Source organism: Elgaria multicarinata, chromosome 14, assembly GCF_023053635.1.
Source record: "Elgaria multicarinata webbii isolate HBS135686 ecotype San Diego chromosome 14, rElgMul1.1.pri, whole genome shotgun sequence".
Lineage (NCBI taxonomy): Eukaryota > Metazoa > Chordata > Lepidosauria > Squamata > Anguidae > Elgaria > Elgaria multicarinata.
The window spans coordinates 34639172-34662568 of NC_086184.1; the positions used below are offsets into that span (position 1 = coordinate 34639172).

At 45.4% G+C, this 23397-nt stretch overlaps 1 protein-coding gene across 1 annotated transcript in view; it reads right to left on the minus strand.

The window, feature by feature from the left end:
- Positions 1 to 3087: 3087 nt before the first annotated feature.
- Positions 3088 to 23397, minus strand: part of LOC134408719 (chromodomain-helicase-DNA-binding protein 2-like) — a 69498-nt gene continuing 49188 nt past the window's right edge. Inside the window, exons 4-10 of the mRNA XM_063141114.1 lie at positions 21218 to 21475; positions 20091 to 20175; positions 18390 to 18539; positions 16103 to 16236; positions 7016 to 7241; positions 6592 to 6692; positions 3088 to 3167 (exon numbers count right to left, since the gene is read on the minus strand). Of these exons, the coding sequence (XP_062997184.1) occupies positions 3088 to 3167; positions 6592 to 6692; positions 7016 to 7241; positions 16103 to 16236; positions 18390 to 18539; positions 20091 to 20175; positions 21218 to 21475 (1034 nt within the window). The remainder of the gene's footprint in view (positions 3168 to 6591; positions 6693 to 7015; positions 7242 to 16102; positions 16237 to 18389; positions 18540 to 20090; positions 20176 to 21217; positions 21476 to 23397) is intronic.

Sequence of the window (23397 nt, forward strand, 5' to 3'; positions counted from 1 at the left end):
TAGTTCCTGCATAATTAGTTTTTTCCAGAGCTACTATTGCTCTAAATTCCCCCATCCATATTCCCTTTTCATCTAATTTCCTATGCGGTTCCATGAGGACTTTGCAATATCTAGCTAACCACAGGGAAATATCTTCTTCGGGAATACACGTCGTCCTGAAACTAATAGTCAACACCTTTGTTTCCCCTCGAAAGAGAGGGATCACATCAAAGTCGCTCAAGGCCGTGGATCTGGTTTTAAGAGCAAACTTGCAAAGGTCCCAAAATTTCTGATATGCCCTTTCCGATTTCAAACAAACGTCTTTCATACCGGGTTGCATAATTAAGGCCAGAATATCTTCCAAGGGGTACCTCAGTGACCCCAATAGGATAATATCCCTTATATAAGCTCTGGACAATTTATTCTCATCCTGTCCCTTATATCTAAGGCGTACCACGAACCTCTGAAGGGGGTCATGGTCGTCAGGAATCTGATTATAATAATTATTTAATAACTCCTCATCCTCAAAAAGTTTGAATTCGGGATCCTGCCAGTTTGCTCCGCGAACCCGTGGCGCTTCCGTCCTCCCTTGAGCGTTTCCGGCCGCTGTAGCGGCATAAGACCTGTTGTTTTTATCTATTAAAGGTTCCCGCTCCTGCCTCCCTCCCTGCCCCCCCTTCTTATCCATCTTGCCGGTTTCGGGTCTGTCCTTCAGCCTGGCGCCTAGTACAAAGCTGGTCCCTGTAGTTTGTCCTTCAAATTCTTCTCGTCGGTCTGGTTGTCGTTCTATCGTCAAAGCCGTCCCTCGTTCTCGCTCCCGACCAGCTACATCAGAAGAGGACAAAACAAAAGGGACGGCAGGAACGAGTTCTTCCACTCTAGACACTGATCCCCCGCTTCTCTCGCTCCTCTCCCCTTCACTTCCATCGCCCCGTTGACACATCCCCACCCGGTCTATCTCCGCTTGACCCACTTCCATATCCTTTTCACCTAAGCCATCCCAATGTCGCAGGTCGGGGTCCGAAGCCCATCTTATGGAACTTGCCAAAGGACTGTCTAACCCTAAATCCCTCTTATCTCCATCCGCCCGCCCGATGAGGTCTCGACCCGCATATACTAATTTTTTCCTAACGGAGGTGCGTTTTTTAACCATCGGTGGGGTCTCGATCGATCCCCCTTCTGATTCCGATTCTTTGTCACTGCTCTCTATTTCACTGGATTCATCCTCCCTCGTCCCTAAATTTAAAGGCCTCTCTTCGGAAGCGAAACCCTCCCCATCTCTTTCGGCTAAAGACCGATCCCTCCACCGAATTGGCGGAGTCGTCGTTCCACCCTCCGTTTCCTCACCGCTTTGCGGGGACTCCGCAGACGCAGAGATCCCCTGAGCACTGGTTCCGGCCCGATCACAGGATGTCTCTCGTGGCGTCTCTCCTTCCTCTTTCTCCGGAGCGTGACTCTCCATCCCTCCCGCGGAACACTCCCGCGACGCTTCAGGGACTTCCTCCGGATCCCGTGGTCTAGGAACCGGTTTCTCCCATTCTCTGACGACCGTTTGGAAAAAGCGAATCAATTCTTCTTCGGTCAACCACTCCGGTAACCCTTTCTGCGAGGTCCTGGGCTTTCTTCTCGTCAGGATTTTCTCCACAGCTCTCATGGATAAAACCAGTGCCCTAGCGACATCTCTCATGGAATGCGTAAGGGTCCCCTTATATACTTCCATGAGGGGCCCGCTCATTTTATCGAAAACCTTTAGAATGTTATCTTGGCTGAGTTTAGAAAAATTGAGCTCCACGGGGGCGTTGACAAAGGCGGCATGAGCCACCAGGAACCCCCACAACTTCACCAGGTCGCTTTCGTCATAAGGAGGTTGCAGAAGCCAGCTATGCACGTCTTCCAGGTCGCTCTGCATTTGCTCTTCCCATTTTTTAAAAATTCTCTCTCTGGAATTGGGCGGAAGCGTCGGGCCGCCTTCCAAACTTTCCGCACCCCGTCCCAATTCCTCCACCGTTCTCAATGCTCCATCTGAAAATCAGTTCTCCATTCTGCCTTCTAAGAAGTTATCGATGTCTCCCTCCACTAATTGTTCTAGGTCCCGCTGTACAGGCTGCAACGTTGTATTTTCCTCCTCTATAGATAAGTGTGCCGCTTGACCTTCGTGATCTTGCACGGGGAGGGCCAAGGGAAATCTCTGCGTACTAGGGTCTCGCACCTGCAAACTAGGCATGGCAAACCCCAAATCTCCTCCTTCCCCGCGTTGCACAGCGTCCAGCGATCGTACAGAAAATTCAGAGGTCAGAACAGAAACCACCACGTCAGGGGTCTGGAAACCTTCCTCCTCTGACCGTGCATTGAATTGCACGCGTTTGGAAACAGTCCCTTTGTGATTTCTTTCTAGCTGCATGTATCTGTGAAGGATACTGTGTCCCTGCCACTCCAAATCAGGCGTGGCCGTAAAGTTTGTTTGTAACTTGAGAGGGGATCTGTCCCTCCCCTCTAGCAACGACGTCATTTCCTTGACTTCCATTCTAATTTCCTGCCTCACAAAGAGAACATCCTGTTCCACTCTCTGCAAAAAGGCTGAGTCATTCTTTCCCTGCAAGGGGCCTAGCCTATTTAGATCACAATCTGAAGCCTGGGACTCTATTTGCCTTTCCTCCCCAGCAGAGTTAGGGCGCACGGGGCTGAAATACACAGTCGTGGAGGTCTTTTGTAAAGTCTTGCGGTTCGAACAAAGCTGTTCCGGTTTTAAATGTACAGAGTCAGGCAGTTTTTTGTTTTTTTTTCTTGTCTAATGTCACGTAAATCCAAAACCTCCACACCCAGGAGTAAGTTTGTCCCCTGTACTTTCTTCCCGCTGTTACTCTGCCCATTGGCTTCTTTCTGGTTATCGGGGGGTATAGGGTTAGGGTTAGGGTTACGGTTAGGGTTGAGAATTTTTTTTTTAGGTTTGAGAAATTTTTATTGGTGCAAGCACCTTTCACCTGGCCAAGAAAATACAAACTTGATTGCGAAAACGCGTCACAAACACAAACGGCCCAAACCCTCCCCTCTGGGTGTTCCCCAAACTAATACAATAATTGGCTAACTTGCCTATACACTAATACATACTTAGTGCCTACGCTTATGTAGAGCTAGGTGATGGGCGTGTGCAGGTGTCCTCCCTTCCACGGCCATCGTCGTCTCCACTGCTGCGTGGGCAGGCACACTCTGTCCCACTGATATTGTTCATCGAGCTGCCTGCAAATGATGCTGGCCGAGCATGCCGCATCACACTCTGCGCCATGCTTCAGCTCCCACCTCCTCTGAAATGCCAGGGCCAGCAGGACATACAAATTGAGGGTTAGGGTTAGGGCTAGGGTTAGGGTTAGGGTTAGGTTTGAGGGGAAAAATTAGGTTTGAGAAATTTTTATTGGTGCAAGCACCTCTTTCACCTGGCCAAGAAAATACAAACCGGGGCGGAGCCGGACGCCATGGCGGGTAAGGTTTCTCCTTAAGGGCTCCTGATCGGGGGGATCTGAAAAGCTAATTATTTCATTTTAAAAGGCATGGGTTGTTAATGAAAATGAAGGAAGATGATTATGATTGTTAAGAGAGGGTGAAAATCCTGTTTTTCGGAAGCAGACTCAGAAAAAGGAGGAGGAAAGCAGCCCATTCTCTGGCTGTAAACAGACAGAAGGAGGGGGGAGCAAGAAAGCGAAACTAACTTTGGAATGTTAGAGCTCTCCTGTCTTCTAGTCTGATAAAGTGGTGATTTATATACTCCTAATCTGAGAGAAAGGTCTAATTGGCAGTAAATTCACCCTTTAAAAAGCACCGAAGAATAAAGTGTTTATCTGCGTAGGAAGAGAGACGGTGTGGACTGTAAACGGGACAGTTAAAGCGCACGTTTACTAATGACTTGGCCTATGTGGCAGCTAAGATGGGGGTAGTGATTCGGAGTCAAACATGTCAACAGCAACTGGAGCAGGGAGAGCAGCGAGCTCCTGGGAGTAGTGAGATCGAGCAGGTGCGGGAGGAGGAAGAAGCAAGATCGCCCGGTGTGGCGGACACGGACACGGTTGCTCCCTTTCCCAACAAGCCTGGCCCCCTCCAACAGCCAGCGACAGAGACAGCCGGAAATACTTCAGGGTTGGGGGAACTGGGCTCCAAAGAAGCCATCAACAATGCCCAACGGAGTGATCCATCCCTGGCAGGGTGTTGGGAGGAGGCTGAGCGGGGCATGATTGCCGTTACCCCTCAACATGCTACCCGGTTCTTCTGGCAAGGGGGGGGGTTGTATCGAGAGTTCACCCCAAAGGGGGCTGGACAGTGATACCTGACCAAGGGGTATTGGCAGGTCCCCCTGAATGAAGGGGCGGGGGAGAAACCAGCTCTCGCGACCCATAAAGGATTGTTTGAGTTTACGGGGCTACCTTTTGGAGTAAAGAATGGATCTGTTATGTTTATGAGATTTAGGGATGGATTATTGGATGGGTTGGGGAGTTTTGCCTGCACCTATTTGGATGATTTGGCCATCTACTCTCAGATGTGGGAGGAGTACGTGCCCCAGGTTCGGCAAGGGTTCCAGCGTATTCAGAGGGCCAACCTGACCGTACAAGCGTCAAAATGCCAGTCTGGATTGGGGGAAGTGGGGGACTGGGGACATAGGGTGGGGGGAGGTAGCCTTAAGCCCCTAGGAGCTAAGATTCAGTCCATCCGGGATTGGCCTGTGCCGCGGACCGAGAAACAAGTTCAGTCGTTCCCAAGTCTTGCAGGATATTATTGCAGGTTTGTGCCCCTCTTTAGTATTGCAGCCGCCCCCCTTACGGATTTGTGCCAGAAGCGTAAGCCAGTGCAGGTACAGTGGATTTCCAGCTGTCAGCAGGCTTTTGACTTGCTGAAAGATCGGCTAATAACTGCCCCCATTTTGTTGACCCCCGACTTTCAGAAAGAGTTTGTGTTGCGGATAGATGCTTTCGATACCGGGGTGGGAGCCGTGTTGCTCCAAGAGGGGTCAGATCAGCAGTTGCACCCAGTGGTGTATTTGAGCCAGAAGTTGTTGCAACGAGAGAGAGCGCTGTCAACTATTGAAGAAGAATGTTTGGCCATTGTTTGGGCCCTAGGCAAACTGTGGCTGTACGGGTGGGGACGGCCCTTCAAGCCCCAGATTGACCATCCCTCTTGGTGTTGGTTGTCTTGAATGAATGGGTCGAATGGGAAGTTGTTGCATTGGAGTTTAGCTCTTCAGGATAACCGATTTAGGATTTGAGATGAGGGTCTTGAGGGGTTATCCCTCAAGACTCATCTTCCAAAAGGGGGCATGTGAAGGACCAGGGAGTTGTGAAGTGTTGCTGAGTTTTGAATTGTACCAGTTTTCCTGTTAGGTAGTAAACTGTAGTGGTGATGGGTCGATAAGGACTAGTTTGATATGTTTTATGGCTGGTATCTGGTGGATATGTTTATGACCCGGCTGGCGCCAGGACCCAGCTTGGTATGTGGGAAAGAGCGGGAGTGAGGTTTCCCGGGGGCCGGAGTTTCTCCGAAGTCCCGAGGTCAGTTAGAGGCCTCGCACCTGTATGCTATCTCCTAGTTGAGCTAATTGGACCTAGTGTGTGAAGAAGATCAAGTGCCCTCATTAGGGAGGAGGGGTTGGTACAGCCGGGGAGAAGAGGGATAAAAGAGCTAATTGGATTAGGCTTCAGAATGTCTTCGGCCTGGGGCGATGGACGTCTGAAGCAACCCGGTGGGGGTGCTTGAGGGAAGTTAGCTTTTGTTATGTTTTTAGAGTCTGGTTTTCTAGGACAAAGCTCGCCACGGTTTGGCCGGGAGAACGGGGGCCTAGTGGCGTGGTTGCATGTTTTTAGATGGAACTATGGTTAGTGATATCTGCTATAAATCTACCTCATCCCTTCCCTTCCCCCTCCCTTTATTCCCCACGTTTCTTTATTTTTTCTGTGGCTGTTCCAGACCAAAGCCTTACTTGTTAATTGTCTTGTCTACGTATTAAACTTTGCTTTGGTCAGCCTAGTGTGTTTTGTGTCTTTATTCACACTGGGGACCCCTTGTTTTTCAAATGCCAAGCCATGGACCCCCTACTTTTGAAAATTTTGTTATCTCTATGGTAGTTAACTGTGCGAAGCATTTTTTTGGAGAAAATAAGGGGTAGCCCTAATAAGCAAAGGATTTTAGGTATACTAAAAAACAGACCATAAAATTTGTGATATTACCTTGCAAAAATAACAATGATTTAGTTAGGAATATAAAGACGAATTTAATTTTACTAATGTCTAGTTTACAGCTGAACAAATTATGACATGTCTAGCAGCTACTACACCTAAATGTGATGGGAGAAATCATGCCTCTTTTTGTCCCAAATAATCCCTTCCACATCCAGTTCAATATTTCCTACATTAATCTCAAATCTGGATCAACATTGAGCATATTTTCTTTTATTAAAATGTGGACCTTGCAGAGCTAATATGTGAATGGTGCCAACGGATCCCCTGGGCGGGTTACGTGGACCCGCTGGGGTCCGCGGACCACCAATTGGGAACCACTGGATTAATTTAACCTAATCCTTGCAAGGTCCTGCTGCCTACTACACTTGGGGCAAAAAGAGACCACTGCACTCACCAATCACCCTCTCCACAATCTGGTACTGCTTGTTCAACTCCGACGCCAGTTCCTGCTGGCAGTTGTAGTACTCCACATCTTCGGGGGAGACCTTGGCCAGCCTGTGCAGGAAAGAGATGGATAAAGCCCTCTGCGGAGAGGGTGCTGAGCGGAGCTCAGGCATGCAGGCGCCGTCCTGCCCACACTATTCCACGAAGAGCCGGAAGACGCTTGGGTGGAAACAGGAAATGGTTTCGCGTCCTCGGCAGAGCTAAGAGCTGGACGTGGCAATCCGGCCCTGGAATTACTTCTCTGCAAGCAGGGAGCCAAAGTCAAGGCCTTCCACAGCAAAACCACACTCCAGCCACCTTCAGGTGCGATGCAGCTGCATCCCTCGCCGCTTCGCGAAGTACAGGGCACGAGATCCTCTGAGGGGGAGACCTACCATTGCTTGATCTCTTCCTCTTTCTTCTTGAAGTTCTCCAGCTTCTTCAGGCCTTTCACTTTCTGCTGCTGCAGGGAGTTCTCGCTTTCCCACGTGCTGTGGATGTACGACCAGCCCTTCCACTTGATCAGGTACTGGGCCTCCCCTTCCTCCTTCTTGGTGTCGAAGTCGGCACAAGGGTCGCCGTTGGCTTCCGTGGCGTAGACGGTGGTGGACGCACCGGTGGCTGTCGAGAGGAGGCCGATTAAGGCTAGATTAGACCCGCAACAAAACGTTCCAACCTGGAACACTCCTGTGGAATGCAGTTTTCTGGGGAAGGGGGGGGCGCTGTGAAGGCTGGTGGCTCTGATGTCCGTGGGGTGGTGAATCTGCTTCGGGTTTCAGTCAGAACACCGGCCTCCACTGGGGTGTAGGGCTCCCCTCCAATGGTCAGCCAGCATTTTGGGTCCCTTAAACATGCCCAGTCTTCAGAGAACTGTTTTTGGGGTTTCTTCCACCCTGCCCCACCCACACGCTTAGGATTTATTTTGTCATTTTCCTTCCTTACTTGAAGGGTCGTCCCATTCCATATGTACCTGCCCAAACCCCACAATCACATTCAAAAGCTCTCCTCCGAACGCCCCCACCAAATAAGGCGAGACAGGCGGCTACTTCAGAGAGGGCCTTTCCAGTGTTGGCACCCCAGTTGTGGAATGAGCTCCCCAGAGTGGCTCACCTGGAACCTATATTGTGGTCTTTACAGTGGCAGGGGGAGACCTTTCCTCCAATCGCCCGGCTTTTTTAGCCCTTCAGTTTTTAAAACGGCATCAGTGCGTCTTTCGCTCTTCGCACTACTGCTGGCTTTTATCTTGGTTACTACTTGGTTTTATTCTGTTTCAAATGTACGGTTTTTCTATTATGTTTTTACTACGTTATTGCATTTTACGATTTTAAGTTTTGCCTTGCAAACCGCCTAAGGAACTGCAGCTATTGGGTGGTACAATATCATACGCTCTCAAAGGCCTCAGATTAAAGGAAGGTCTTAACCTGGCACCGAAAAGATGACAATGTTGGTGCCAGGCAGGCCGTGATCCGTGAGTGGGGCTTCTCGGTTGTAGCACACCGAGAGGTTTGCCTGGCTCCTGTTCGGATGTGTTTTCAGTGTCAAGCAAAGACTTTTTTTTAAAAAAAATAATTGTCCAGACATTCCAGCATGTTTGTCATGTTTCTTTGCCCTCCCGCCGAAGTGCAAGACAACAAAGAAGTCTGCCAACTAATCTACAAAGCTTTATTCAGTAAATAAACATCTTTTTGCACATCAGGAGAATTTAAAGCCTAGGAACTTTCTTCTAGACTAACACTCGGCTAAACTAAGCGAAGCAATTGTTCTTTCAAGAAAAGGGAAGAAAGGCCTTTTCCCTGAGGCCCTTTCACTTCAAGGAAGATTTCTTGGAAGAAGCTTTTGCTTTTCGAGAGAGGCTAGCTGAGCTGACCACCTCTCACCTACCTTTAGCTCCACCTGTTTGAACCTACAGTGGACCCTGGGGTCGGCCAGCTCTGACGTCCCCTCCCCATTGAAGGATTTCTGACCTCCCACAGACTGTGTGTTGTTAATGTTCTCATTTATACTGTCCTGTGCAGATTCATCCCTGGCTGCAGAAGAGTCTGAGAGAATCACCTCCCCCACTTCCTGCATAAGCTGGGACGTTTCTAGTCCTGTTTCTTCAACTTCAGAATCTGATTCTGATGGATAGCCTGAAACTCCTTCCCCCACACCAAGGGGCACAGGCCTTGTCATGACAACGTTGAACAGCTGAGATGAAATTGTGGTGTTATGGCAGAGGTGCCCACCCTCTTCATCTTCCCCAACCACCAATCACTTGACAGTGTTCCAGCTTTTGTGCTATTTTCCCCTGCATTGAAGAAGGTTGACATACCTCCCCTAAGACTCAGCGACGGCCAGTGTCATGTCTAACCTTACTGCCCCTGTTTTGGGAGAAGGTGTTTCAGGTAATCAATCAGATTCGGAAATAGAGGAGGCGGTGCTAGACACCAGCCAGCCTGTACCAGTGGGGGAGGAAGCTCACATGGGCGATACCCCAGCTGGGAGTCAGCCCTCTCCAGAGCTTATCTCCTCAAGGCCAAATCAGGGGCGGAGCCGGACGCCATGGCGGGTAAGGTTTCTCCTTAAGAGCTCCTGATCGGGGGGATCTGAAAAGCTAATTATCTCATTTTAAAAGGCATGGGTCGTTAATGAAAATGAAGGAAGATGATTACGATTGCTAAGAGAGGGTGAAAATCCTGTTTTTCGGAAGCAGACTCAGAATAAGGAGGGAGGAAAGCAGCCCGTTCTTTGGCTGTAAACAGACGGAAGGAGGGGGGAGCAAGAAAACAAAACTAACTTTGGAATGTTGAGCTCTCCTGTCTTCTAGTCTGATAAAGCGGTGATTTATATACTCCTAATCTGAGAGAAAGGTTTAATTGGCAGTAAATTCACCCTTTAAAAAAAAAGCACCGAAGAAGAAAGTTTATCTGCGTAGGAAGAGAGACGGTGTGGACTGTAAACGGGACATTGACTGAGAGTTAAAAATAGATCCATGCCGAACGTTAGAAAATTGAAAAAACAACAACCGGGGAAGGTTTCTTGGCAAAGAGTTCATCCTTCTAATCATAATTTGGCCCGTCTTGAGAAAGTGTCTGCAGAAAAAGTCTCACAAAGTAGTGGAAGCGAAAGTAACGGATCTGTCGAGATGGCTGAGGAATCTGGCACGGTGCCAATTTCAACTGCATTGGAAGAATTGAAGAAGCTGATTCTGGACAGCACTGCAACACTGAGCAAGAAGATGGATGTTAATGAAAAAAACGCAGCAGCAAGGATGGGGGTGCTTGCAGATAAGATCGCGCAGAATGACAGAGATATAAAGAAGCTGGATGTGGAAGTAAAAGCACTTGTGAAAAAACAGGATGTCTTTGAAAAAAGTTGTGAGGTGAAATTTCAAGATCAAGATCTAAAGTTGATCCAGCTTCAAGATCAGGATCGTCGTTGTAATGTACGAATTAAACAATTTGTTGAAGAACCAGCAGAGGAGTTGAGAAAAATAGTTTTGAAGTGGTTCAACGATATGATGCCAGATTTGGATATAAAAGACTGTGATATCGAAAGGATCCATAGAGTGGGAGGAGCAAATTATAGAGGATCAACCAGAGACATTCTTGTGAGATTTGGCAGTTACTACAAAAAAGAACAAGTGATGAAGAAATTGAGGTCTATGGTCATGATTAAATATAAAGGCAAAGCAGTGTAAGTATTCAACGATCTTTGTCAGCAAACACTCCAATGGAGATGCAGCGTTAAGCAAATAACTGAAACACTAACAAGAAATACAGTGAGATATGTTTGGGGTTACCCTGTTTTTCTAAAGTTTTCCTATGCTGGGGGCCAACACAGAGTAACCTCGTTGGAGCAGGGCAAGGAGCTGCTGAAGAGTTTGGGGTTATTTAAGGATGCAAGTCTTGGAGCTGGAGCTGGGAATGGAGCCAAACCGGGGGCGTCTGGGACGGGGTAAAATGGGGAATGGTTTATGAGATAATAATATGTTAAGCAGTTAAGTATAGAAATCTTGCCGCTAGGGCGGGGCTCCGCCTCCCCCCCTCCCCTAAGTTAGATAATGGCCGGAGTGGTAGACTCACGGGGATATGGGGGGGAAGGTAGTGGGGGGGAAGGGGGGTTGGGGGGATTAATAGGGTGGGAGGGAGGGAGTTGGAGGGGGGTTCAGGGTTTATTTTTGTTGTTGTGTATGTTTATGAGTTGCAGAGCACACGGGATCGGAAGGAAAATCAAAAGGGTGAATATGAATAAGAAAATTAAAGTATCAACGCTTAATGTTAAAGGTCTGGGGGCAGTCGTGAAAAGGAGGAGAATACAACAAATGTTAAATAAAGAAAGATCTGATATAATTATGTTGCAAGAAACACAACAAAAACTTGATGGCGTAAATGAAATTCGGACAAAGTGGTCAGTTTATTATGAAAAGTCATTAGGGACGTCGAAAAAAATGGAGTAGCAATTTTGATTTCAAAAAAAAGTGGATTCATATTGAAAACTGTAAAAAAGGATGATAATGGTAGATATCTTATGATAAACGGGCAAATTGAAAGTGAACAATATACATTAGTTAATGTTTATGCCCTAATGAGAGACACAGAGAGTTTTTTATGGATTTATTTAATGAAATAGAGGAGTTTAGGGAAGGATATCTTATTTTAGCTGGGGATTTTAATATGGTAATGGATAATAGAGTAGATAGATCAAACCCCACAAATGTGGAAAAAAGAAATAATATTACTATATTGAATAAACTAGTAAAAGAAAAAGATTATGTAGATTGTTGGTGTTTACTGAATGGATCGAATTCGGGATTTTCTTACTACTCCTCAGTTCATCAGACATACTCTAGAATAGATTATATAATGGTTTCAAAAGAGTTTGCAAGTAAGGTATGTAAAATGGAAATGGGGGTAATAAAGGTAACAGACCATGCATTGCTAAGTTTAGAGTTTACAGTTAAAAAGAATTATAAAGAAGCGTTTAGGTGGAAACTAAACACAAAACTTTTGAAGTATAATAAGGTGGTAGAAAAAATGCAAAGAGAATTGACAGAGTCTTGGGAAATTAATGAGAAGGGAGGAACGTCAAGGGCAGTAGTTTGGGATACCATGAAGGCAGTATCAAGAGGGATATGTATTAGAGAAATGTGTAATTTAAGGAGGCAACAAGTAGCAGAGCAGGAACAATTGGAGGAAGAGATTAAGAAAATGGAGAAAGATTATTGGCAATTTAAAAATAAGTATAAATTAATAGAAATACAAGCAAAGAAAAAACAATTAGAAAATTTAAATTTAGAGGAGGTTCAAAAAAATTTAATATATATGAAAATGGAGTATTTTGAAAACAGTAATAGAAATTCTAGATTGCTTGCCAGACTCACACAAAAAGAAAAAGCCAGGAATGGGATAGGGATTCTGAAGGATAAACAGGGAAGTATTGTCATACAATGAAGGATAAAGTTAAGATTTTTCAGGAGTTTTATCAATAAGGGAATAAGGGAAAGGATACTCAAAAACAAAAGTTGGAAGATTATATAGAAAAGTATATAAAGAAGAGAATAAAAATAGAGCATAAAGAGTTAATGGAAAAGGTAATAACTCAAGGAGAAGTAGAAGAAGTAATTGAGAATTTGAAGCTGGGTAAATCACCGGGGGGTAGATGGTCTAGGCCCAGAATATTATAAGGTTTTTAAAAGAATTTTAGTACCAAAATTATTGAATTTGTATAATTCCATATTGGAAGGGGAAAGAACACCAGAATCATGGGAACATTCATTAATAATTTTAATACCAAAACCAGATAAAGATTTGACTGTCCATGATTCATATAGACCTATTTCATTAATAAACCAAGATGCTAAGATTTTTTCAACTATTTTAGCAAGGCGGTTGAATAAATTTATAGAGGAATATATAGGGGAGGACCAATGTGGATTTGTAGTAGGTAGACAGATGTCTAATTTAGTGGGAAGAGTATTAAATGTAATACAGGTGATAAATAAGTCTAGGGTTAAAGCGGGAATTCTGGCACTGGATATTTTTAAGGCTTTTGATTGTTTGAGCTGGCAAGCTTTAAAGATGGTTTTAAATAAAATGGGGTTTGGAAATAAATTTAAAGCTATAATAGAACAGTTATACTCTCAAAATACAGCCGTAGTGGTAGTGAATGATGGTGTGACAGATTATTATTATTATTATTATTATTATTATTATTATTATTATTTATTTATTTATTTATATAGCACCATCAATGTACATGGTGCTGTACAGAGTAACAGCTGTACAGAGTACGACTAGCCAGAGGGACAAGGCAAGGATGTCCGCTCTCACCAGTCCTATTTGTAATGGTAATGGAATTATTGGCAAATGCAATACGAGAAGATGAGGAGATTGAAGGAATAGGTAGTATGAAAGAAATTAAATTGAATATGTTTGCAGATGACACGTTGTTGACGGTAAAAAATCCAATAGAGAAGATGGGGAGAATTAAACAGTAATTGAGAGAATTTGAGGATATTACGGGGTTAAGAATAAATTGGTCTAAATCAGAAATGATGTTGTTTAATTATACTAAAAAGGAAGAGAAGGATTGGGAAGAAAAGGGAAGAGAATTGAGAGTTAAGAATTAGATTAGATATTTGGGAATAAAAAATACGCAGAAGTTAGAGAGTCTAGAGAAATAGAATTTAAATGTGTTTAAAAAAGAGATTTTAGCAAAATTGGAGAAATATAAAAGGTTAAATTTATCTTGGTTTGGAAGAATAGCATTAATAAAAATGAAGATTTTAGCAAAGATTAATTTTGTGTTTAGGATGCTACCAATAAAAATCTCAGAATTAGAGTTAAAAAGTTGGCAAAGGATTATAAATAATTATTGTAATGGTAATAAGAAAGCGAGGGTAAATAAAAGTAAATGGTATTTGAGCCAAAAAAAGGGAGGATTGAGTCTCCCAAATATTAAATTATACTATGTAGCTAATAGATTAAGACATATTGTGGAGGCAGTTATAGGATTAGTGGAATTAGATTGGATGGAAGATAAAACTACAAGTAATATAGAGACTAATTTGGAAAATGTATTTTTTATGGAAGGGAAAAAAATGGGTGGAAAGTATAAATAACCCGCTTCTGAGGTCTCACTGGGAAATTTGGAGTAAATATAAAGGGGAGCTGCTTCCAAGCAGCTCTCCTTTGTCACCAGTAATAATGTTGAAGAATTTCCCGGAGGAATTAAAGAGTAGATTAAGTAAAGTTTTAATAGAAAAAAATAAAATGAAATTAAGGGAATGGTTAAGAGGAATGAACACAAGAGAGGATATGGAAGAGGTTCTTAAGGATAAAAAATTAACTTGGTTAAATTATAGGCAATTAGAACAGTGGACTAAAAAGTGGGTAAGAGATAATGGAGATTGTAGAGAATTAACGAAGTTTGAGGAACTAATAGTTAAGAAAGAAAATGAAAGGGAGAAAAGAACAGTGTTAAAAGGGTTGATGAGTGAAATATATAGAATATTGGTTTAGAAAGGGACGGTGGATAATTCGGGTAAAATGGTTTGGGAGACAGATTTGAAGGTACAAATAGGACAACAGGGTTGGGAGGGATTATGGAAACAAAGAGCGTTGAGAAATATGTCAGTAAGAATAAAAGAGAATTATTTTAAAATTGTATGGAGGTGGTACCTAACTCCGGTTAGATTGAATAAGATAAACAATCAGCAATCAGAAAATTGTTGGAGAGGTTGTGGGGTTAAAGGAACGTATTTGCATATGTGGTGGGAATGTAACTATGTTCAGAAATTGTGGAAGATGGTGTTTTTGGAGGTTGAAGAAATTGTGGAAATGAAGATAGAACGAACACCAAAAGTTGCATTGCTGTCACTATTTGAAGAAGACTTTAAATGTAAAAAGGAAATTAAGGAACTGATAACGAATTTGTTGATCGCAGCAAGATTGATTGTAGCTAGGAACTGGAAGATTCAAGGGGAATATTCTATTGAAGAATGGTATAAAGAAGTATGGGATATAGCTATTAATGATAAATTAACAAGTAATATTAAATGGAGAAGAGGTATAGCTAAATCAAATGATTTTGAAGGAATTTGGAAACAGTTCCTAATATTTGTGTTTTCTAAAGGAAGTGGGAAACCACCAGCAGAAGAAAGTATGAGATTCTGGAATCAGGAATGAGATCCCGAGGTGGGGGGTGCACTTGTAGGTTAATATTGATTATGTATTTAGATAAGATATTATGTATTCAACGTTTCAATATTATGTAGTATGTTGTTGTTGTTTTTCTTTATGAGAGGATGTAATGTGTATGTTTAAGTGTTGTAGAAAAAAATAAAATTATTATAAAAAAAAAAAAAGGCCAAATCCTACACACTCAGTGGGAAGTGAGCTTTCTTCCGGAGGAGAGCGTCCCGACAAGCTAGCTGATGCTAGGGTCCGCCGGAAGCTCAAACGCATGGGGCAGAAGGAAGGCGTGAGAAAGTCGGTTCGATTACACCAGAACCTGCCTCTGCACCAGGCTCTCTGAAGTTACGGGTGTTTGGGGAAAGGGTTCTTATTCTTCTTGAGCAGACAATTGTCTTGCTTAGTTTGCACAGTTTTGCCTAGGGAGACGTTCCCAAGAGATTAGACTCTCTTCAGGTAGAAGAGATGTTTGTTGCTTAATTAAAGCTTTGTAGATTACTTAGCAAGCCTCATCATTTGCCTCCCATCGAAAGCAGTTTCCTGAGAAACACGACAGGCAGGAAGAGCTTGAAGCAAAAACAGGCCGGCATTTTGACCCTATGCCTTTTGCCTCTGGCCCGGTTCCTTTTTGTTTTCGGAATGTGGCCCCTTGCAAGGGCTTCTCCGAAACTCAATCCGGCCTTCAGGCTGAATGAGATTTCCCTGCCCGTTTTATGGTTCCGTTTCTTTAGCATTTCTGTTCTTTGTCGTGCTGACCTCCATCACGTTGGACTTTTTCACACCACGTTCGGTTCTTCAGCCGAAACAACCAATGCAAATAACCAACGCTGTGCAGAGTGGATTATTTGAACGACCGCTGGTTCTCGTGGCGTGTGCCATTGCCTCTTTCGTTGCACACAGTTGGTTATTTTCAGCAACTACAAAGACCCCTTGCAAAAGTGACCAAACTCCCGCTCTGGTCCAGCCAGCAGAACTCGCAATGGCTGATGGGATACCAGCGGGAGGACTGTGCTGGGTGGGGGTGGGAGAAAAGGTGGGGGATGTGTCAATCAAATACACCGTTGACTAATAGTCAACTCAATGCCAGCCTTAATCCACACCACGGCTGATTATAATCGTGTCGTGTAGGGAGGCCCCCATTGATAATCGACCATGGAGGTGATTATTAACTCACCATTGACTACTGTGTTGTCTGAACGCAGCCATTGTTTCATTCTTTCAACTGAACACCACCCTACCACAGCCAGCTGAGAGCGGCCGCTGGTCCAACTCGGTAGGAGCCGGCTTCCTATGTTCCAGTGCACTCACCTCCTTTTTTGCCCACCCTCCTGTCCAGCACTTTCTCGATGGTCTCGCTGTTATCCTGCTGCTCCTCAGCCCCTTCTCCCGTCATCTCGATCAGGTCATCCAAGTCCGTCTCAAAGTCGTCATCTTCCTTGTAACTATGGGGGCAGGAGCAAGAAGAGACGGCGTGAGGCTCTTTCTTTGACCTCGAGTTTCCTACAAACAAGAGCAGGGGCGGGAAACGTGCGTCCCTCTGGATGCTGTTGGAATGCAGCTCCCATCAGCCATAGCTAGCCTGACCCACAGTGAAGGATGCTAGGAGTTGCAGTCCAGGAACATCCGCAGGGCCCTGCGTTTCCCATCCCTGAACTAAAGGGAAGGATCGTCCCGACCTTTTCACAAAGGAACCCTGGACAGGCACAACCCCTGCGTGGACGGCACTGCGTGGACAGCATGGGCCCACCACACCCTAGCATTGTCCGTGTTGACCAGCAGTGCTTCTTCCAGGGCTGCGCCTCTTTTAAAGGGTGGTCCCAAGCAAAGTACATGCTTTGCAACTGCAGAGCACGTCCTTTGCTGCGGGGAAGGGCTTGCAGCTCAGGCGCAGAGCATGAGACCGCATACTTTGCTTGGGACCGCCCTTTAAAGAGAGGTGCAGCCCTGGAAGAGGCACTACTGGTCAACACAGACAACGCTAGGGTGGGATGGACCCATGAGCTGATGCAGAATAAGCAGGCCTGCAAATGTCCGGCACTCTCAAAAGCAGGAACTCTGAGCCCAGGCAAGTCTGCTCGGGTGCCAAGCAAAACCGCAGCTTGCATGCACTATGCAAAACGAGCACACCCGCACATTGCAAATCTCACGTTGCAGTTTGTTTTAACGCCTTTGCATCATTTACTCTTGCTCTACTCAGGGGCACGGATACGGAATTCCCTCCCTGAAAACCTCGCTCGGCCACCTCTTTGATTGGCAAGACTTCAGCAAACGTGGCCGTCACATGTTCAAGCATATCTTCACACGCATAAGCGCTAGAGACCTGCTTTATTCCTAAAATGAAGCAGATGCTCTCAGGAAGCATGAACACATGCGGTGCTCTTCCAGCACTCCTGCGCAACTGGGGTGTTCAGCTGGGGATTAGGAAGGCGCAGGAGCCTGCCTTAATTCCAAGCGAGACAACACACCTATAGGGGCTGTCCATGCAACACACTAACCCACACTCAGAGGTTGAGTATGGGTTGTTTTGAACCGTAGGTTGTTTGTTGAACCATGGTTTAGCTTGCTGTTTGAACGCAGCCAGGGTGGCTCGTTAACCATGCAGCGTGGTTTATTTTCCTTGAACATGCCACCTTGAGAAGCCATGGTTTGTTGTTGGGTTCTTCAGGGTGGTTAACAAGGCACATTGCATGGTTAGCAAACCACCCTGACTGTGTTCAGACAACACGCTGTGAGGAACACATGCTGCATTCAGACAACACACTAATCCATTGTTTAACAAACAACCCACACTCAGTTGGCATGTTGTGTGAACAGCCCCATAAGACTGATGTTATCTCTGTGTTGCAGACTAGAGAGGAAGGCTGAGACAGAGAGAGAAACGCTTGCTTAAGGACACCTCTGTGTAGAAATACTTGACAGACTTTTGGGGGCCTTTTAGCCTAGAAGCAGCACAGAAATCAAGTATAACATAACCAAAGGCGCCTTCTCAATGGACTGCAGGCGCGGAGTCTTCAAGCTTGCCAGATCTACTTTTGCACCCACTGGAGCCTGATGCAAAAGACATAACATTAAAGAATTCTGAGCCCAAAAATTCATTTTGAGCACCAGAACTCAGACCTTCCACATTAAAAAACACACACCCAACAACAAAACAAAAAACCTCCCACATAAAAATCCACTGCTTTTTACCCCAAGCTTTCCGCATATGAACAGTGTGTGTGAGCAGGGACGGGATGGGACGTCATTTGCTTGCTGCTACTGTTAAACGCTTGCGAGTCACAAAGCTGATCTAGTTATTTATTTATTTATTTATTGCATTTTTATACCGCCTAATAACCGAAGCTCCCTGGGCAGTTCACAAAAATTAAAACCATTCAAAGCATAAAACAAACAGTATAAAAGCATGATATAAAATACATTATAAAAGCACAACTACTGCAAATCAGAGATCGACCAGTAGATCCAGTTCTCCCATCTTCAAACCCTTGGGTTTCTCCCAAGCACTTAAGCCCAACACGCAGGCTACCGCTCTGACCCAGACATTACCTTGGAAAGGCCTCCTTCCCAGACATGAGGAGCTGATGGCACCCATTACCTGACGTTTTTAGCCACTGGGTGCCGGGTCTGTTTTTTGGGTGCCTCGTCATCCTCGTCGTCATCCTCGTCCTCGGATGACTCAGTTTTCCTCCTCCTCTTCCCATGCTGGACATTGAGCACCTTCTTCGCAATGGTTTTGGCCACTGCTCTAAAATGAGCAAAAGACAGGAAGATATAATACAGTCTGTGGAATACGAGGAGCCGGGTTGAACCAGGGCTACACCAGGGTGGGTGGGTTCCCAACCATTTGGGGCCAGTGGGCACGTTTGGAATTTTGAGGGTGTGTTGTGGACGCTTCCATAAAATGGATGCCACCGGGGGGGGGGAGGGGGGATGACCCATCACTCCTTTTCCTGAAGGCAAACGGGAGAGACTGAAAGGCAAGTTACTTGCCCCAGAACCTAAGTACAAAGCAGAGATGGGTCTGAACTCCAAAACACTAAGAGAGCAATCCTATGGCCCCTGGACAGAGTCTGGGGGCAATTGGATAGTTTGGAGACAATGCCAGCTGCCTCTCCAAGGTTCCCTCCCGCTCCACAGTGTCCTTACTAAACAGGCAAAAATGCCCCTCTAGCAAAAATGTTTCTCTCTCCCTCTGAAGAATCCTTGCTAAACGGGACAAAATGCCCCTCTAGCAAAAATGCTTCCCCCCCAACAGAGTACTTGCTAAACAGGAAAAAAGGTCCCTCTAGCAAAAATGTTTCCCTCCCACTCTGCAGAGTCCTTGCTAAATGGGCAAAAATGCCCCTCTAGCAAAAAATGTTTCCCTCCCCCTCTGCAGAGTCCTTGCTAAACAGGACAAAACGCCCATCAAGCAAAAATGTTTCCCTCCCTCTCCGCAGAGTCCTTGCTACACAGGAAAAAATGCCCATCTAGCAAAAATGTTTCCCTCCCACTCTGCAGAGTCCTTGCTAAATGGGCAAAAATGCCCATCTAGCAAAAAAGCAGAGTGGCAGAAGCACAGAAGCAAAGATCGCCTCCATGCTCCACCTGCGCTGTAGAGGATGCCCACCAGCCTCTGAGTTTGAAGACTGATGGGCATCCAGATAAGAGTGAGCCCTAAACCACCCTTCTGAATGTAAATGAAAATGGGGTTGGAGAGCAGCCCTTCACTTTACAGCATGCCAGCCTCCCAGTTTTAAAAATAAGTTATTAGAAATATTTTGCAATAAAATAAAAGTCAGGAGAGGCAGGGCGTCTGGTGGGCACCAAGAGAGATCCCTGCAGACACATTGGTGTGCACAGGCATCATGTTGGAAACCCCAGGATCAGGCCTTGTAGAGAGGAAGGATGTGGAGCCAGGGGGTGGGGAGGGAGAGGACAGCTAAAGCAAGCTGCCTGTCGGAGCCATGTATGAAGCTGAGCCAAGTCCAGAAATGTGAACCGCCCAGAGAGCTTCGGCTATTGGGCGGTATAAAAATGAAATAAATAAATAAATAAAAATTAACGCCGGGAGGGATCATTCCACAGAATTACAGGGAAGGTTACAGTTGTTCAGTCCTGCTCCTGTACTTTTAATCGGAAGGGTGGGCATGCAGAAATCGAAGGGGTGAAACTTTTATCATCTCTTTATCTCCACGCTGGGAAAACTTTTATCTTGCTGAATGTGTGCATGGGAGGAACATGATGCCAGGGAGGGGTGTGAGTGAGTAAGTGTGGCGATCCCAAGGAAGACAGCACCTCCAATCTCTTCTCTCACCTCCTCAGGACAGGCCTCCTGGCTTTCACTTTCTTCTGCTCACTTTCCGCGCTGGTGCCTTGATCTTGACCATCTTCGTCGTCATCTTCTTCTTCGTCATCATCATCATCATCCCCAGAACACTCCCTCTTCCATTTCTCTCTAGATTTAGAAGAAAAAGAAAAAGCCCAAAGGCGCATTTGTTTACTTTCTGTATACCTTCCCCGCAGCTGATTTATTGTTATCATTATTGCTGGCGCTGCTAAATAAATGCCATTTCGATAACATTATTTGTCCTCAAATGGTAGCTCAGGACCCACAATGGGTTGCAGCCTGATCCGGGGGAGGGAAGGGGGGGACAGGATCACATGAGCAACACCACTACCACTCCTTTGTTTAAGGGTTATTTTTCCTTTAAAAAAGAAAAGGGGATTTAATTGTTGAGTAGGAAAGGGGACTTCGGCAGGTGCTGCTTGTTCCACAGGAGTGAGAAAAGTTGCATCAGCCAAAATTCCCTGCACTGCACAAGTACTGCACATAACAGGAGTCCTGCCTCCACAAGCTTCGCATCTGACCATCCTAAAGAGAAAAGAAGAGGGGCACGTTGTCTCAAAACGTTAAGAGAGAGTCTCACGTTGCAGGTTGTCGCACCTAAATACAGTCTGACTTGCTTCTTTCTAGAACTGGAGTGAGGAACGTCCAGCGGTCAGGGGCCCAATTACTCCCCGCTGCCCCCAGAATGTACTAGAGCTTGCACACGCACACCGCGGCAGCCAAAATCGCCCGCTGCAAAAAAAAAACCACTGCAATTTGGCACAGCAACATGGGATGTGAAAAGTTTGCACCTTGTTCAGAAGTAGAATCACACCCCGGGGATGTTTCTCGGGGGCAGAACTTTGCTTCTGAACAAGATGCGTGGTCCCTTGCTTTCATGAAAATTGGGGGAGGGGCTGCAATATTGGTGGTGGGGGGCATATATTGCCCACCCCTGCTCTAAAATGTTCGGGTCGTTGCTCTGATTAAGCACAGAAGCCTATGCGGACTGCACAGAGGACACAGAAAAGATGGACAGCGAGCGTTTGAAGTGTTAAGTGCAGATAGGAACTGTTCTAAGAAGGAAACCCGGCTTTTCTTCAGAAACAAGACACGAGCCTCAAAACTTACGTTTTTTTTCATTTGCTTTTGGCTTCTTCTTTTGGGGCTCTCACTCTCAGACTCGCTATTACCCTTAAATGAAAGGACAGAGGAAAGGGGACGATAAAAGAGGCTGGTTGGAGGCAGGAGACCATCACGCTCAACATCCGCGGCCGTCGGAAGGCAGCCAGACACACAGTCGTTCACAACCCATCCGCAAAAGCCACACCATGCCACACAGACAAAACGGGGGGGGGGGGGGCTCAGCGTCGCTGTGCAAAAAAAAAGTACCCTCTAGGCAGCACCGTTAGTGCTTGCAAAGCTGACAAGTTTTTAAAAGAAAGCCCTGATGCACCAAAGATGTGCACAGGGGCAAAGAGAAGAGATAAAAACCAAGAAAGCAAAGAGAGAAAAGAACTGAAATGAATGCATAAAAGCTACATAGGTAGTTGCCTTATATTGAGTCACGACGCTGACTGGCAGCAACACTTCTCCAGGGTTTCAGGCAGGGAATCTCGGAGGACGGCAACAAGAGAGAGGGCCTTTTCTGTGGTGGCCCCCCAACTGTGGAACAATCTCCCTGATGAGGCCTGCCTGGCGCCGCCTGTTATCTTTTCGGCTCCAGGTCAAGACTTTTCTCTTCTCCCAGGCATTTAGCAATATGTAATTAGCCTGGGTTTGTTTTTGTAGGTTTTCATGGTTTTAAATGGTATGTTTTTGTGAGTTAAAATTTTTGTATATTGTTTTTAAGTGTTTTTATCCTATGTAAACTGCCCAGAGAGCCTCGGCTATTGGTGTGTGTGTGAATACAAATGTAATAAATAATAATAATAATAATAATAATAATAATAATAATAATAATAATAATAATATTTTCCCGCCCTACCTGGAGATGCTGAGGATTGAACCTGCGAACGTCTGCATCCAAAGCAGGCGGTCTCCACTGAGCTATGGAATGAAGAGGCCAAACTAATTTAGCAAAGATATTCCCCAAACGCTGTTACCACTGCAGCAGTCAGAAAGGAACTGGGCAGGAAGGCGCAGGTGGGCTTACCTGAGCCTCCACTTCTTTTAAGAGAAGGGCACACATTTGACTGGCTCAGCTCTAGAATGCCCCAGGCACGGCTCTGTATAGGAACACCCCCCCCCCCCCGGCCAACGTACCACACAGAGACCGCAAAGAAGAAGACCAAGTCTTACGTAACAAGGGTGATTTTGGAAAGAGTTGCAATTCTAAGGCTCAGTACCGCAGGTTCTGAAGGCGATTTCATAACAGACGTCCCCATGTCAAGAAAAAAAGGCTCCAAGTTGCCCCAAGAGCGGCAAGTTCTTTCAGCATGCAATGGGCACTCCAGGGGTGAAAAGACCAGCAGAGGAAGGAAAGTGAATATTAATTGACATAGCCCTGATGGTTGTGTGCTACCTACAGTATCCGAGGCAGTAAGCCTGTGTGCACCAGTTGCTGGGGAACATGGGCGGGAGGGTGCTATTGCACCGTGTCCTGCTTTGTTGGCCCCTGGTCAACAGCTGGTTGGCCACCGTGTGAACCGAGTGCTGGACTAGGTGGACCCTCGGTCTGATGACATCAGAGCACGAGAATTTGGTTCAAGGGGGCAAGAGGGGATCAACGGTTTGCTGTGCAGCAAGGGAATTGGGGGAGGTCTGAAAACAAAGCTAACTCCTTTACCTTTTTCCTTATTTACTATTAACTCTTCAAACTTCGTCATCTTTCTACAAACTCTATTATCTTTAATCCACTTTTTATTCCATTGTTCTAATTGCCCATATTCTAACCAAGATAATTTTTTCTCCTTTAACAATTTTTCCATATCCTCTCTTGTTTTTATATCTCTTAACCAATCCTTTAGTTTCATTTTGCTTTTCTCTTTTAATATTTTACATAATCTACCCTTCAGATCCTCTGGGAAATTCTTTAACATTATTATCGGTGCTAAGGGAGAGTTGCTTGGAAGCAGCTTCCCTTTAAATTTACTCCAAATTTCCCATTGAGTCCTCAGGAGTGGATTATCTATACTTCCAACCCACTTTCTCCCTCCATCTTTAAAAAAGACATTGTCCAAGCTCATCTCTACGTTACTTATAGTTTTTTCTTCCATCCAATATAAATCTCCTACTCCTATAATTGCTTCTACAATATGTCTTAATCTATTTGCTGCGTAGTATAATTTTATAT